The sequence below is a fragment of the Linepithema humile genome, chromosome 4 (genome assembly GCF_040581485.1).
Source record: "Linepithema humile isolate Giens D197 chromosome 4, Lhum_UNIL_v1.0, whole genome shotgun sequence".
Taxonomy (NCBI): Eukaryota; Metazoa; Arthropoda; class Insecta; order Hymenoptera; family Formicidae; genus Linepithema; species Linepithema humile.
Genome location: NC_090131.1, coordinates 29335337 through 29352726, shown reverse-complemented (window position 1 = coordinate 29352726; position 17390 = coordinate 29335337). Strand labels below are relative to the sequence as shown.

General features: G+C 36.5%; 2 protein-coding genes across 8 annotated transcripts; both read right to left on the bottom strand.

The window, feature by feature from the left end:
* Positions 1-409: 409 nt before the first annotated feature.
* Positions 410-9009, bottom strand: eya (eya transcriptional coactivator and phosphatase 2). Of its 7 annotated transcripts, none has more exons than XM_012368980.2 (9): positions 8073-9009; positions 4087-4208; positions 3561-3726; positions 3278-3461; positions 3018-3153; positions 2752-2838; positions 2279-2541; positions 1610-2066; positions 410-1374 (listed from the first exon to the last, which is right to left on the bottom strand). In XM_012368980.2, the coding sequence occupies exons 2-9, from the start codon at positions 4196-4198 to the stop codon at positions 1193-1195; spliced, it is 1587 nt and encodes a 528-aa protein (XP_012224403.1). In that variant the 5' UTR covers positions 4199-4208; positions 8073-9009; the 3' UTR covers positions 410-1192. The 7 variants fall into 7 exon arrangements, with proteins under 7 accessions (XP_012224403.1, XP_012224400.1, XP_067210304.1 ...); XM_012368977.2 differs by having other exon boundaries at positions 2279-2544; positions 8073-8832; XM_067354203.1 differs by having other exon boundaries at positions 2752-2835; positions 8073-8832.
* Positions 9010-15336: 6327 nt separating this feature from the next.
* Positions 15337-17318, bottom strand: LOC105673426 (nuclear factor Y-box C). Its single transcript, XM_012369047.2, has 5 exons — positions 17149-17318; positions 16890-17022; positions 16342-16809; positions 16091-16264; positions 15337-16006 (listed from the first exon to the last, which is right to left on the bottom strand). The coding sequence occupies exons 1-5, from the start codon at positions 17169-17171 to the stop codon at positions 15833-15835; spliced, it is 972 nt and encodes a 323-aa protein (XP_012224470.1). The 5' UTR covers positions 17172-17318; the 3' UTR covers positions 15337-15832.
* Positions 17319-17390: the final 72 nt, after the last annotated feature.

Sequence of the window (17390 nt, the reverse complement as noted above, 5' to 3'; positions counted from 1 at the left end):
TATAATGTGAGCTGAATTTATCGGTAATTTTGTTGCCAAAGGACAAAGTAATTTTTGCATTTTGTTTTGTTTTTTTTGAGACCCGAAAGTTAATATGATATTTTCCAATATATTTGTTTTAATAACTTTGTTAACGAATATAATACGATATATTCAGAAAATGTCTATAAATTGTTTTTACACGTAACGATGTCAACCACAATTAGCAATTATACTATTCCGTTCCTGTTTTTATTATATTAATGCATTTTTTCCGTTTGTCAGATAGCCTTGTACAATTCCAAAATACGGTAATAACTATATAATATCTTTACAAATATATAAATACTTTTTGTAGTGCATTTGTGTCCAGTGAGAGCATCATGTGGTAATGTGTATATTGATATGGATACTTTCAAAATATACATAATTAATGCTGCTTATAGTTATATTTGCGACATAAAGAGACTAAAGGAATGTTGAAAGTACACGTGGCATGACGAACACATATATATATATAGACAATTAATGAAAATATAACGAATTGTTGAATTGTCCGCAGTTAAATTTGCGCGCAGTTGTGTTACGATTATTACAATACTAGTTTGTGGAATGATGGAAAATCTCGTACAGAACAAACCGTGTGAAAAGACAACAATAACAAACGCTGTGCTTTACTAAAAAATCTGTCGCCGTACAATTCGGTATCGTAAAAATCGTTTGATTTCACCATTATTCATTCGTCATTCGGAAGTGAAGGTATGCAAACGTAATGCGCTTAAGTACATGAACGATATTGGTTGCACAGAATCCGTTTCAGTTTGTATGATACACATGACTAAGAGCCGGAACTCGCCGAAAAAAAATCACATTATACATAAATCTTTCATTTTTTTCGAATTTGTCCGCGCGTTATCACTAAATTTTTACTTTCATTCTATATCACTTGCGGACGAGGCATCCGACCGAGCACATGGAATATTTCGATACTGGCGAATGTAGCCATGACAATTGTGTGGTGGTGTCGATCCTCCCCCTTCACATATATTACACGCGATAAGTTATAGAACTGATAAGAGTTGCTCCAGAGGGAAAGAAGAGTGTAAGCATAGTCTTGTCTCTAGATTTCCTTGTTGGTTGCACAGAAGTACGCATCATACGACCGAAACACATTTCCTGGCTGAGAACGTTCTCTCTATATCAATTTGCTTGATTAAAGAAATCCCATTTCTAAGGCATTATAAAGAGCTTGAGTGTCCGAATGACTGTTTATCCTCCAAAAAGGAAAATTGTGTGCTCGCGCTGCCGTTTCCTCGTCCGAGTCGTCGCCTATCACCACGTACGTACACCTACGGCCAAATCGAGCGACCACTCTACCAAAACAGCTTTCCTTTCCTGAAACGAACATACAATTTTATGACAAAAAATGACAAAAAAGAAATAATTGAATTTTGCATTTGTCTCCAAAAAGAGCAAATTCTAACAGATTAATTTTTATAGATTTAACACTGATGCGCAATAAAAAATAAGATTTTCAATTTTCAATTGATATTCTAATTCTAATATTTTTCATCCAATCAATAATCAATATTAATAAATCAATTTCCTTGATAATGTGCGATTAAATTACCGATTTTGGAAGCTGAATATATATTCTCTATAGGGAATATACCACCGATGCCAAAAAGCAGAACCTTAGAGAGCGCGGGCACTAGCTGCGAGGTCGTCACTAAAATATTGATACAATGACTTCTCTTATTGATAATATTTAGACACTTCACGGCCGACGTCAACCAATTATCGGTCAATGCCTCGATTTCCGAACGTTGCTGCAGCCACTGTTCACGCTTCGTCGTGCCCAGAAGGCCGCCTACATTGTTGCGATAATTGCAATAGACCTCCTTGATCTTGCGATAGCGAAACGCCAGCTTTCTCATCCAATCGACGCCACCGCGCACCCCGGACGCTAGGCATATTCCGTTATTCGTGGACGCGCACTGAAAACCGTCGGTCGCAAAATTGTACGACGACAAATCCTGCCCGTTGTCGTCCGACGAAACATCGTCTATATGCACTTGATCGCAGTCCTGCAACAAAAAAAAAAAAAAGAAATACACTAAACTCGTATTTAATGACACGAACAATTGATAGCAGCATTATTAAAATTACCGATTACATTGATTAAAATTTTTTAAGTGTGTTATCTGCCGCAGAAATTATTTGCGCGGATCGAATATAGATTTTGGAAACTTTCGCTTTGCTATAATTTTGATGTAATAGGAGGAAATTTCTCTGTCACCTCGATGTCGTTGAAGAAAAAATGTGTGTCCGCCAGACTGAATATCATCTCTTCCATTCTGTAAGCTACTTGAGCCAGACGGGTCGGATCTTTACCATGTTTCGTGGCGAATTGCCCGGTTATCAACGAGTGAAACACGACTATGGTTTCGTCGAGATCCCATATGAATATACGCTCGGGTCCGGCCTCCGTCGTGTCCGCAGAACCGATACTGTTTCCGCTTCCGCTCTGTCTCCTTCCGCGCCTGCATGGCTTCGTCGTTGCTACTGCAAAAAGTTATGGTTCTTACACATATTCTTTCTTCAACGAATATTACAAGTATTTCATTTCACTTATTGTCGTAAATTACGGACGGATTTACGATCGTTGAATCGTCGGAGCCTTTATAATTTTGGTTAATTTGAACATTTTTATTTAAAAAAAAACTATCCGCAAAGCGCGCGTCTGATAAAAGCAAAAGAATAAAGTATTACCTTCGATATTTGCGGTTTCCCGTGCGGTGAGATCACTCGCGTCGTGCGTCGTTGGGTCTAACGTAAGCGCAGATTTCGTCGAATCTTCTTGCGCAACAAAACAACGTCGTTAATTATAAGCGAATAAGCTTTTCCTTGACAAACAACGTTCATCACTGCTTCGTCATTATATGAATTTATTTTGAAAAATTTTACTTGCACGCTTTCCTCAGAAGGAAACAAGAAAGTGTAATCTAACAGTAGCTTAATAAAACGGTAAAAATTACCAGCAAAATTGAGATTTCCGATGTTGAATGACGTCGGCGGCGCGTGATAACCAGGTACGGGATAATATCCGGAATATTGAAGCGGTACCCTGTCGTTCGTGTACAAACTACTACTGTAAGCGCTATAATCTAACTTCTGCGGAAAAGAGAGAGAAAGAGAAGCGAGGATTATTCGTGAGCCGAGAGAAATTAACGAACGAATTAAACATCTCCTTTGAATTCTACTCGCATCTTTTCGGGATAAGATCAGTCATCTTTACCTGGGAGGCCGACGATATATTTTGCGCCACGTTCGGGAAAGTTGTCGTCCCGCTGTTGTAACCAGCATAGGACGGATACTGTGTCATCGAGCTCGACGATGTGTAGGAGCTTAGATACGAGCTCTGCAAGCTCGACGCGTTCTTCGCGGCTGTCGTCGATCCGTAAGACGGCGAGTTGTACAAACTGGAGCGAATTACAAATAAATGTAAATGTATTTTCTCCGTTTTAATATTTAGAGTAATTTTTTTTGCCGAGTATTGTATCGAATTAACGTTCAATTACCTGTTGTAATATTGATTCGCGCCGTACAGGGATCCATAATCCGTCTTTTCCATCGAATCCGGATACTCTTGCTCCTTCTCCTCGGCATTCTCGTCGATGTACAGCTCTCCGCCGGGTACGCTGTCATTTTCGGGGCAGTCCTGCACCTCGTTCTTAACTTCGGTCTCTATTACAAAAATGAGTAAGCAGTTTGTTTATGAATTGCCTGAAATGTCTTATGTTCCGATTAGTGATCTAGAGTGGTATTTGCCATTCTTTTCCTTTCTCCCTCTTATTTTTGAGAAATAAAATTATTGATTATAATAAACATGACGAAGTGTAAAATTCTCGACTTAGATGCACCAATGAATAGACAAGCACTAACAAATAATTGCTAGTTTCCAGTATTAAATTTTCAATTGAAGTTTCTGAACGATATATCTTTTGTGCGTATAAAGATAATGGCGTTTGATAATTGGGATCTATTTGTTAAATGATATGATCGTTATAATCGGTGCTATAAAATACAGTTAGATCTTTTATTTACCATTATTTGCGGCGCGAGGATGCTGCACCGAGGCTTCTGTTGAGGAAGACACGTTGCCAGCATTGTCTAAGACACCTGCTGGTTTTGTCGGATCATTGTCTTCGGTTAACATATCACTTTATCTGAAATGACATAAATTATCAATTTATTTATGACGCAAGTGATTCCAAGTTCAACAGAGAACGATATGAAACACATTTGTAATTAAAATACGATCGGATATTTTTACGGCAATGTCAGTTTAGAAATTTCTTTAGTCTACAAATGAAAAGTCTTTCCCTTCCTGTACACTTCGCGATTGATCTCGTTATACAATCGTTGTAGCGAGGCAAGTCTGAGCTTTCGGAAGTGTGTAATAAAAGGAGAGCGCTGTTGTAACACTGCGAGACCACCGTTAACGCACGGACTCGAACTCGCAATGTCACTTCTAGCTTATAATGTTATTCGTAATATCATTTGTATAACTCATAATATGATGAACTTGTTTCTCTTAGCTTTTTCCATACGTATAGTTCGCAGACTCTGAAAAAGTTACATTCGCAAGTGCCTTTAAAAAGATGTCCATCATAAACAAAATATATATTGTATTGATTATAATTACAAGCAAGAGAGAATCTTTTCTCTCAATAACTACAATTTAAATTTTTTATATTTAATGTTCTAGAGAAATAATAAAACTTTATTTGGTTTAAGTGATGTTTTGGCTATTGAATTGTCCTTCAAATTTCATTAGAATTGTGGTCTAATTAAAAAGAACTTTTTTATTTTCTTTTGTCGACATATTAAAAATAAAAATTGGAAGTAAATCATAGAAACAAGGGCTTAAACCAATTTTAATTATCTCTAATTATATGTAAAAGAAAATTTCGCTCTAGAAAGAAATTTCCAAAGAGTTGAATGCAATTTTGTAGCATAAAGGCAGATTGCACCTGCAAGATTGCCAGGGTTCGTTCGCGTGTGAACTTCATGATTGTCTGCCGATTGCGTGTTGAAAAGGTGGAGTGACTGGCTAGGTAGGCGTATACCACGAGGCACCGAAACCAATGGAACGTCACAATGCTTTATATACATTACATATATACATATATATTCTTTACGTCGTCAAGTCACTATCTATCTACACACTCCGCCTTCGTGCGTATTTTTCACCTCACGACGAAATATACCTTCTGTACATGAAGGCTTCTTCCTGCTAATTTCATACACTAATGTATCTTGAGATCAACTTTTTGCGTAATGAGATTATGTTTGGATTTTTACAGTTTATTGCACTCTTCGATATTTGGAATTAAAAATATCGATAAGAAGCTTTCGAATTACGATATCTTTCAAGATAATTCAATTGAAGATTTGAGATTTGATTTCTTTATATAATTACAGATAAAGTATGAATTTTTTATTTCGCGCAAAACGTACACTCAACTGCTGCACAGCTTTCAATAAACTCGAACAAGAAAAATAGAAAATAAGGAAACTTGTGATGTAGGCAAACTTCTTTGGTTTGTCGCTATTTTGCTTCAAAATTTATTAATTTTATTATTTATTTTTTGCACATGTTTATACATATTTACAATTCATTATGGATATCTTTTACTCAAGATAACAATTCACATTGAATTTGAAGGATGACATGCAACCCTGCAGTCGAATATTAAAAAGCAAAATTTCTCATCCGTTTCATCAAACCTAATTTATTGTAAAAATCAAAGTTCGTACTTCGATTTTTTTTTGCAAGAAAATTGACTCTTAATTTTCAATCAAGAATGCTATCGCCGATTGGAAAAGCGGATGCGAATTTGTCGCCACCTTGTATATCATTGTGGCTCATCTCGTTGCTGTCGGTCGCAATATAATGCACAGCGAAGCGAGATGAAAGGCACTCTGCTTATCTAAACAAAAGCCTGTATGCCGAAGTGTTTATCGCGGGGCGAGTTGCTTAGCTTGCTGTCTGGGGCTTGGTTGTCTGTCAACCGTCAGAGAAACGAAATGCGGCGAAACGAGAGGAATGCCGGCCCGCTCGCCCGCAGGACTCTCCACTCGGTCGCCTAATGGGTCAGTTTACGTCGTCGTCTCGGCCGTGGAAAGAAAAGGAAAAACAAAACTCTGGGGAGATAGCCACAGAGTTCGCCGAGACAAAAGCTTTTTGTCCGAGCTCAGTTAGCAGTGTCCGAAGAAATGCAAGTTTTTCGGGTATATTTCTCTATCGAAAATCTATTTTCTCTTCCGACCGGGCTCTCTTTTCGTCAACCAACATCATGTTACTCGGAAATTATTTGCGAAACTCCGTTTTGTTCTAATAAAAAAAAAATTGTTTTTTTTAAATTTTGTTTGTTAAATTCACTCGAACGGAGGATGTAAATTATTAAGTAACATTATTTTCGTAATCTTTCATCGTGAGATTGTGCATGCAAAAATTACAACGTCATCACGTTGATATATCTTATTGCATCCGTACGATAAGACTTACTGCTCTTGCGTCGTTCGTAGTTTCGCGAAATATTTAAAAAAAAATATATATTTTGGAGAAACTGTTGTGCTGTTAACTTACAATATGTGACAGGCTTTTCGAAGAGGAAATATATCGTCTGATATTGTACGTGACGCACGGCCAATTAAAATACATTATTGCCATAACGAGCCGAATGAGATGCATAAGTTACGCATGCTCAATTAATAATGACGTTTACGCGTAGTGCGAACATCCGCATAACAGCCTCTTGTGGCTCTCTCGTTTATTTAGCAGTTTCATGGAAAAAAACTTACATATGCAAAACTTTAGTACATTGGCGCACTCCTGAAACGGATCGTTTTAATTTCTGGCGTTTCAATTCGTGTAAAAAAATACTCATCTCTTTATTTTTACATTTACGTAATCAATATGAAACTAATTTACAAAAAAAGTATAATTTCTGAATTATTCTTCTAGAAGTAAACCAATCAAATATTTTAAATCTGGAAATTATCCGAAGAACATGTTGAATATCGAAGTCACGTGTATAAGATTCGTGAAAGCGAATTAAATGTAATGTATTTGTTAATTATCTTCAATTATGCATATATGCGAAGTACAATTCTGTCAGTTTGAAGATGAAAAATGTTGAGAAATTATCGGATCAATCGTGCTCAGCGAATAAAATTGGTTTTCTAAATTTTTTATTGTGTGATAATTGACACGAACTTAAAGAAAATTGATATCTAATATAAGCCATGTTTTTTAAATAAACTATATTATTAGATGTTTCATTATATATTCAAGATTTTTTTATTGCTGCATTTTTATTACTGCATAATTAAGAAACGTGTAAATTCAGAAAAAGATTTTTTAACTTATAACTGCATTTCAGTAAAGGCAAAATAATATTAAATCAATTCAATTTATCAACTGCATCATTTATTTGTTTCAACATTGTCGCTATTCATATTGATTGCAATTTAAATAAACAAAACTATGTAGTTTTAAATAGCACGAAGTCGTTAACATCATTAATATTAACAACTTTCTTTCTCGGTCTGAAAAAGGACAAATTATTATTTTTCAAGCCTTCTGTTCTCTCTATTTCATATATTTAATTTTTCTTCTGTCTTAAACTTCATTAATTTCTACGTCGTTAAAAAGATCGGAGATTATATGCTTAGATCACTCGTGTCAGACTCGCAGCGTTCTTGTTGCATTCTTCGGCATTCATTTCTCATATCGTCGTGAATATATTAAATTTTATAAAACACAGCTGTCTTATGAAACTATACGCAAATATATCGGCAAGCGTAACCAATTCAAATGTTTAGGATGCGGCAGATTCCTGTTTTGCTCAAATGATTCTACCGTGGAGTTGAGTTCGACACGGCTGATCTGGACGACGTGCATGAAGGGCATCCGAACGATTGGGCATAGGGACGAATCCCGATTCGCTATTCGTGGGTCCGTTGCTCCGCTAAGGGGCATAGAGGGAAAAATGCTCGTAATAAATCAGCAATGCCGATCAAACCTTGCACTTTGTCGCTGGCTGCAGACTCGAAATTAGCGCTGACGACGAACGTTCAGGGAAGTCGTCGGCGATATCCTCCTGACAACAGCATCGTTATCCCGGTCGGGGATGAAATGACGCGTACGTGCGCGCGTGTCTACGTGCGTGTGCAAGTGCGCCGCTGTTCGCGGATTCACCCGGCGAATTTATCGTAATTCACTTCTCTCGCATCTTCCGCAGACCACGGGAACATCGTGCTTCCTGCCGACCACCCTGCCCGTTACGTCTCGCGCACCACCCGGCGTACACACATACGCGCACATATGCACACCCCGTCGGCGACAACGTTGCTGTCGCCGAGCGATATCCACGTCGAGTCGGGCTCAAGTTTCTCCGCTTCGATCGCGAGCGGAAGCGAGAAACGCCGGACCGAACGTACCCGCGAGCGTGCAGCGTCCGTTTCGCTCGTTATCGCGCAAAGGGGGTGCAGTACAACCCCTGGAGTCTCAGACGCGCACCCGGGAATCGAGCACCTCTCACGATCTCGCAATCGAACAAAGGAGATTCCCCGTTTTTGATTCTCTCCCGGCGCTCTTTTTTTCCGGAGGAATCGTGGAATCAGCGATCCGACGGATTTCTCACGACAGACTCGTTAACATTGTTTCCCCGGCGCGTCGTACGGAGATAAGTATCTCGATGGACCCCGCCGAATGCGTGTGTGCGATACGCCGCGGCTTGTGAAGTTCTGAGCATGCGAAATGTCGCCTGCCACCCCCGCCCGGTGATCACGTGGTCGCCTGTTCGTTCGGTTGCTTCCTCTCTGTCGCACTTTCTCTTTCTCGCTTTCTCATCCCCCCTTCTCTCTCTCTTTCTCTCTCTCTGTTACTCTGGCCTCTCCTCATCTCGTCCCGTTTCATTTTTTTCACCTCTCTTTGTTCTGCTCTCGTGCGACGTCTCTCTTGTTCTTTAACTTCCGCTTCCCCGCCTTTTACCTATCTCGATTTATTTCTGTTTCTTTTTTTTTTTTCCTCAAATTTTTATCAAATTGTCCGAACGCGCCCGCATGCATCTATGAAATTGGCTAAGTTATATTAACAGATTAAAAAATTATGATTTTAAAAATATTTTTCTTCTCTCGTTCATTGTTTATTTTATTTTTAATTTTCTATTGTATATTTTTACATTTACTACTTCTTTTCTCTTTTTTATTATCACACAAATCGCTCCTTTTTTACTTGTTCCTGTTATCTTTCTCTATCTCGTCTGTCCGGTGTTTTATCTTGCTCTTACCGGTACATGCTCGTTAATTAGAGAAAGAGAGAACAGAAAGAGCCGCGCGCATAATGCATAGATGCATAGAGATGGTGCATCAAGCAAGGAAGGAAAAAGAGATGACAATCCCCGCAAGGATGACTGACCGCACAGTCATTTGGGCTTAGCAAACCCACGGACCTGAGCTCACACACTGCGGTTATGCATACACAGATTCACTTAAACTCACATCTACACGTACACACGATGACAAAGAATTTTAGAAGAGAAACAGTAAAAGTGTGAATTAGGCTCGGATGTACATCAGGTTATGTTGTTATTGGCAGCCAAATAGGCTCCGGTAACGACCTTTATATTTATATTTATATTTATATTTTAATTACAAAAAGAGATGACAATGAAGAGTAGAAAGGTGAACGGAAAAAAAGAGACGGATAGATAAATAGAGTGAAGAAAAAATGATTGGAAGAAGAGAGGAAAACTGTTCTGAGTTAATAAAAAGAGAAAGATATAGTTTACAGCTACATTCGATTAATTGTCATCTCCTGTCATCATTTATACTAATCGCTTGGCAATAATATCCTTTTCCGGTAAAATTAAAAACAATCTATAAATGATTTTGAAAAGTATAGTAAAACGCGCGAATTTTAAAATAGTTGTCGCGTTAAATAAATTTTTTAAGAATTTTTGAAACGGAAGGAAGATGAGGGATGCGTTAAATTAAAAACGCTTCTTTCACGGTAAAGGAAGAAGACCGGTAAAATTGCTCCTGATAATATCTGGCTTTACATCATTCAATCAATTAAGGACATCACTATTATTCGATTAGAAAGTCTCTCATTCGATTCTCTCACTGCACATTTAACGTAATAATATAACTATTTAACAAATAATATTTCATTATTCAATATCCTTATAAGTATTTGATAAAATCCTTCTTAATTAAGTTATTAAAACTGTCGTCCATGAATGAGTGATGGGACGCTGACGGAAACAGATGCGTCATCTACGGATGACGTGGTAGTCATCAATGTTCGTTAATTGTTAAATGTGATTATTTACTCGTCAAAATAATCGATTATTGTCTTGAAATTGCTATCGAAGATATAAAAAACTTTTTAATCGATCCTCTCGTTGCTTTTGTATTTGCAAACTGCGACCATCTTTTGGTTTCTCCATCTTTTTTTCACCGGGCGACGGAGAATTCTTAACGGGAGATCCACGCCACCGGCACTACGTCATACTCGGTGTGTTCTTGGAAAGCGGGAACATGTCCGCGTTCTCTTTTTTTCTCACTTTATCGATTACGGCGCGATAAAAACGCTACGAGATATTCGCTTCCTCTCTCGCTACGTGACAAAACAAATTAGGGCCTCCACGTCATGAATGAAATAATGGGGGGCGAAGGGACAGCCACTCGTGAATTATTAATGTGCATCCTTTCGCAGCCATTAAAATTCAGAAAACTTGCGCCTCGTAGAAAGTAAATAAATGTTAAAAGAAATTGAGGAAGAAATTAATACCAAAATCATCACGGATAATTTTAAAAATATATTCAACGTTATCTTTTTTTCTTTCTATTTTATTCTCTACTCTCGATGTGCAATACGTTATTTACTTACAAGGAGACATTTTTTTCTTCTATCTTTATATCTTACAAAGAATCTTTATTCAATTTGCAAGGTAAAATTGATATAGCTGAATGTTTGACTTTTTAAAATGTGTATTCTTTTTTATGTAAGATGCATTATTTTTTTTCTTTGTTTTATGGTTGTATATTAGATCTAAAACTCTTTTACGGTTAATGTAAAACTGCAACGGCAAGAGTAAGTCTGAATTTTTCAAGAACGATGACGAAAATGAGAAACAACATGGGTGGCAATATAATTTTGTATATCCTGTACCAACATCCGTTGTACGTTTTCCACTAGCTTGATGGACTCTCAAATTTCGTTAAAAGTCTCGCTAACGTTACCATAAAAGCATCTCAAGAAACTTTTCCGTTCTAAGCGCTTCGCTCCCGAACGCTTTTGTATTCGCGCTTGTTTTCAAGTATTATTTCGCAGCTTGTGTCCACAAGTATATTTGATTGTAACATAAAGTGTGTCTTTCTTTATACACAAAATTCGAAATATTAAATATACTTGTAAATATATTTGCAAATTCGAAATTCTAACGAGCTTGTGTTTTATCATCCATCAGTAGGTTTTCATTTTCTTTGCGAATAAAATACTTTCAACTTCCTGTTGAAACAAAATTTACGATAGCAGTGTCGACACTCGGGATAAATGCAATACACGTCTCGAAAGAAATATCGATTCCAACCTGCTACGGATGTTATTGCGTTTCCCAAGAGTCACTCGACGTAGAGACGTGCGTGATAAGAAGAGACACGTGGAGTCGGCATCATTCTGTGGTCGCGCAGCCGGACGATCACGATGAAAAGTTCATGATATTTCTATAAAATCAAAGCATGCGAATTTTATAACTTGCAAGAGAGAAAGAGAGGAAGAGAAAGGCAGATAGATAAAGAGCAAGTTTCAGGTTTTTTAATAACTGAATTGTAGAGTCCAGTTTTCAGCAAGTCTCTTTTTTTTTTTTTTTTTTTTAAGTTTAAGAAAAAGAAAGTTTTAGAAAATCGTGGATCCGACCCTGTTGCAGAGACCACCCAGATACATGTGTACAGGTATGAGCACTCCAGCAAAAGTGCGGAGACATAAGGGTGATATCGTATAGGTCGCGAGACATGCAGGTTATTGCTAGCGCCAGGAAAATATGCCGGCATCGTCATTGTTAGTATTATGAAATAATGAATTTTCGTCAGCTCTGGAAAGTTTCCTAGCACTTTTGGGAATATAATTTATCGATCATTCACTACTTCAAGTGTTTGGAGACCTACATACGCAGGATTGTCATAAATCATTATGTCATCTGAAATCCACCTCTTAGAATCGCAAAGGGGAATAATGGATATATGTATTGACACACTCGTCGGTGACGCTATCGAAAGAAGATTAATGAGGTGCTGCATGTTTAATATGCGATGGATATTATTAAGTATAATTTATGTATTTTAAATAATTCTATTTCGAAATTGGATCGACATTTTCACTAGATCAAGCGTCCAATTATCTTTAAAATCAAGGATTTCAATTGAATTACCAGGTAATCGGGACCTCCTCCCCCTCTTTTCTTGATGAATTAAAATTGTATGTTAAGATATACAGATATATTTTATATTTCTCACATGGAAATGATAGCAATAAAAAATATTTCCAGATTTAGTTCCAGAAATGAATAGAACGATTGAGTAAGTGCTTGCTTTTGGAAGCGTCGGAATTGATCGTCGAACTTTCCGCAACGAACATATACCGCACATACGTAAAATACGGTCTTGCAGAAGTGAATGCACACATGTGCAGAGGTTTTGTAGGTGAGCTTCGAACCGAAGCTAACAAAAGTAAGCGAGATATCTCTCTTCCCATTTTGTCAGCGTGCTCGTATGCTGGGAGATGAATGTGCGTGTGCAATGAGGATGTCAGTGTGAGTAAGTATGTACCAACGTACTGTTCTCCCTGTTTCACCCTGTTATACAGGGTGTCTCGGGATTACTAAGGAATGCATCGATCACCACGATGATTCATGATCGGTCGAAAAATATATCTCGAAAAACGATCTAATAAAGTGGCTGAAGAGAGTTGCGTAGCCAGTAAAATCAACCACTTCCCTTTCCACTTCTTGCTGAATGAGAATTAATATGATAGAAATATGAGAATTACTGTATTATCTCGATATAAAACTTGACAGACACAAGAAGTAGCTTAGAAAATTCTTCTTTTGCAACTTTAACTGCGCTCTTTTCGTTTCAAACCTGCTGGGAACAATATACTAAGTGCCGAATATAGAAAAGCAAAGGATCTACTTGAACGCATCCTTTTTCATTTTCAGTGCACAGTTAGTTTTTTTAAATTTTCATGAGAAACAGACGCTTAGCGAGAGTAAAAAGGAATGCAAAATTTAAAACCACAGTTTCTGATTCTAATCTGATCAAAGACTGAGTGCTGGAAGTTTCGTCAGAAGCAGACTTTTTCTCGCATTCCACGCGTGCGTGCGCGAATTGAGTCACATTTCTGCGAGATCATCCCTCAGACGGTGGTGATGGAACAAATGATTTTCAGCAAAGACACCTTGTATGTGCATATAACGCAAGCGCAGGCAGCTGTCACCTTACACCCATGGAGAAGGCATGGGACTGCGCGGCGGCCATTCTCAACTTATCTCTAGGATCTTTGTAAACATGTCGTGAAATCCGAGTATTCTGGCAGTGGCGTAGATCACAGGGTGGAAAGGATCTACGGAGAGGCTGCTACGAAAAATTCAAATGATCAACTAACAGATAGCCGCTGTAAATCTTGAGAAATTTTCGAACTTTCAAGTACATAGTAAACGCGCAAAAATCATCTTTATGTGTGAATTCATTAATAAAATCAAAATTAAAAAAAAAAAATTCTTTTTTTTATTAAGTTTAGGTACTATAAATGTGTGTGTATTGGATATATTTAATTAAAAACAAATATGGTATATTAAGCAATAATTAATGTAAGTAATAATTAAGTAAAGATCAATTAAAAGTTCTCAAACTTTGAAGAATGTTACTTATCTACGCGCGATACATAAAATTAATTCACAAATGCTTCGTGTTTTTAAATTGTTCATATATTGTTCTAGCAATTTTTCGCAAATTTAAATATTTTTTATATTATTTTAGAATTTTATTTGGAATAATTAAACAAACGGAAAATGAATGTATTGCTCTAATATGTCTATTTTTTTCTTTGGAGAACTAAAACATTTATTGATATTACGTTGGTCTCGATGTAATATCATTGCAACGCTGCATATTCTCGTGATTTCTTAATTACAAATATATTATAAATTTAATGCTGAAAACAGAAAGTAGGCATAAGAAAAATGATATTTAACCAAATCTTTATTAAGAAAGAATTGATTTCAAGCAAGTAGAAAATTTCGCAAGTCAACTTTGCGTAGATACTTAGTTTCTTAGCACCCCTTATATTATTCGAGGGTTTCGGGGCGAATTGGTATTCCGATCGATCGAGTTTTAATACATCGGCGTACATTGGCCGTCCCTTCTTTTAATTATTTTATCTTACCATACATATTTTATCGTACCAGAATCGATTCCTTGTATATAAATGAATTAAAATGTATAAAAAAAGACCCGTTTATTTAATTTTTGAAGTCAGGAATTGTTCTTTGCAAAATTTGCAAATTTGCTTTTATTCCTTTCTATGTTTCATCAACGGTAAATTTTAACTTGAGCCAAAAACGCACAAGCTGTAATACAAGTAAAAGAATATATAATTTATAATTGAATACACTTTTGAAACAAATAATATTATTTCAATGCGTATATTATTAAATGAATAAAATGAATAAAAATACATATAGTTATTATTATATGACATTGTGAAGCTATTGTAGAAATTCTGAGTCTCCGGACTCGTTCAGACAAGAACCGCAGCAACGTGAAACATAATACAAGTTGCACCAGCCAGTCCTAAGCTAAGCCATGCGAAGCGGGCAGCCAGCGGCTAAGGAACGCGATGTACGAATCAGATTACATCTCACGTTGGTTGCTTATCTTTGTTCTTCATTTTACATCGCCTCGATTCACCTCATTTCGCTTCAGTAACCAATCTTTTAATCAGTGTCTTATAATAACGCTTGGACACACGAATATCATGCGCGAACAAATATTCTTGATATTTCTCATTATCGATAGAAATTTCCGAATAAATTTAAATATTAATTAAAGTTAAACAGTGTAATTTTTTATGCAATATTAATAACAATCAAAGTACAAAATATATACGCGGATGAGAGATTGAGAACCGCAGAAAGGCTTCCTCGTTTGAATTTTACATAACTTTGCAACGTATGCATCACGCAATAAATGAAAGGGATAAACAAAAAATTATTTTCATATAAGTATTATCAGTTTTCTATATTTGTATATCAATAATTTTTAATATACATTGTGTATCTTATCAGAGCAGCGAACAATAAAGAAATAATTACTGTATCAAGAAAAAAACTGCTGAATACTGACAGAACTTAAATACAAGAGAGATACAACAAAGAGTAGACACAATAACAAAGTGACAATACAATAACGGAAATGCTTATTGCATCGTGATACAAAACGTTTTAATCAAAGTCAAATTTGACAATCTGATAATAATAAAATAATGAGTAGAAAAAGTCAGATAATTATCAGTTTTAATTAATCCTAATTATTCGATAAAAATTTCTATTATTATTTACGTTGTTTGCAATAGAAAACAAGACAATAATGAGAAAGAAATAACGATCAGACTGTTATCTTGTAATTGAACTTATCTGGTAATCGATTAATTTTGATACATGTCTTGTCTTCCATTGCTTAAATATTAATATAATATTAATTAATATTAATTATATTAATATTATTCGGTATCTGCACTGGAGGTCTGTAAGAAAACGGGAGCTTGCGTGCCTTGTGCAACTTGTATCAATTGTGGTTGCGTTTGAATCGGAGCAGTCTGTATTATTATCGGTTGATTGTTTCCACCCTGCACTTGCATGCGAATCATCTGTAGTTGTTGAGGAGTCAATTGAATCTAATAAAAAAAGGCATATAGATAAAGATAATGCACAATTAGTCATTTGTAAATAATTTGTCCTGTAAGTTTTCTCATATTTACAGGTATTTGTTGAATTTCGCCACTAGGGGTGACAATTTGTTGCACGATTTGTATCCCTCCTGTTTGGGTGGTGGGCGTTTGTTGTGCTTGCTGAAGTTGAATGACATGTTGACCGGATGATTGCTGTGGACTTTGAACTGTAACTGTTTGGGCTGTACTCGTATTAGTGGTCTCCTGAAATTGATAAAATTGTTAAACTACACAGTTTCACTTATATGTGACACACGTATGAGATTCTCGTCATAAGATACCTGTTCTACAGGACTGCCGATATTGATGGTCTGAATTTGTCCGCCGGAAGGTTGGACTATTTGTATAGGTTGCGTGGTAGCACCACTGGTCTGTACATTTTGATTCGTCGAAGCCTGCTGCTGTGCCAATTGGAAGTAATAATGAACCTGATCGGAGTTCATTGATGTACGTACAGTAGCTTCATTTTGTGCTTTGCTCTGCTTGATTTCGTCTCTAGGTACTATATCTATGAGAAAATCGAATTGGTCGTATTTTGTAACTGCCATTGCAATATCATTTCGTTGAAGAGTTCGTCTCTTATTGTCCTCTGTGTGTACCCAAGCTCTGAGAGTTAATTCGTGTATAAAAATCTCCGCTGCTTTGGCAAAGAGCATAGGTGCTTCTGCACTTATCATTTTCACATCTCCATCCAACTTCATGATCTTCTTTATCCTTGCCAACGGTAATGATTGTGTCTTGAGGTCCATCTGTAAATCCACCATGAGAAATATTAGTGTATCCGAATACCGAAGGATCAAATTGCATTAGATGATTATTACGATCATACACTTGTAATGTTTTTTATTTCTTCCATGACTTTTGGCCAAAAGTGAGCCAGTGCTTGTTGGGCCTCAGAGTTGCCCGGTGATGCAATTTGCAAATCTCCATTTGAATCGCCTTCTACTTCGCTATCTTGATTGCTAAAAAATATATAATAATTATATGAATTACTGGAATTATATTCTATTTAGTTCTATTCTAGAAATTTCGAAATATATCGAATCGCAGGTGTATAACCTAAAAATATCAGAAGTGTGTTTACTTACGCATTTACGAAGAATACAGACATTTCTGCGGTTGTTTTGTGATTGCATAAAGACTGAGAGCCTTAGATTATGAGATTTAAATAACCATGGTTTTTTAAAATAATATTTTCAATGAAAGCAATATTATTTTAGATGAGAAAATCGTCTCAACACGTCTCAATTATACTCTACTGATGCACTAGTGATGATCTACTATTCTCGACGCGGCAAAGATCGTAATTCTCATTCACATACCGTGCATT

Bases quoted from the DNA above. Each gene is read 5' to 3' on its own strand.
- eya (XM_012368977.2), bottom strand. From the start codon at position 4,198: ATGTTAACCGAAGACAATGATCCGACAAAACCAGCAGGTGTCTTAGAC. The intron at 2,545-2,751 runs GTAATACTTTAT...AACTTTTTGCAG, and splicing joins GGAAACCGCAAATATCGAAG to TAGCAACGACGAAGCCATGC. The intron at 1,375-1,609 runs GTAATTTAATCG...TGTTCGTTTCAG, and splicing joins ATATTCAGCTTCCAAAATCG to GAAAGGAAAGCTGTTTTGGT.
- LOC105673426 (XM_012369047.2), bottom strand. From the start codon at position 17,171: ATGTCTGTATTCTTCGTAAATGC. The intron at 16,810-16,889 runs GTATGATCGTAA...GTGGATTTACAG, and splicing joins AAATAAAAAACATTACAAGT to ATGGACCTCAAGACACAATC. The intron at 16,265-16,341 runs GTATCTTATGAC...TATCAATTTCAG, and splicing joins TCGGCAGTCCTGTAGAACAG to GAGACCACTAATACGAGTAC.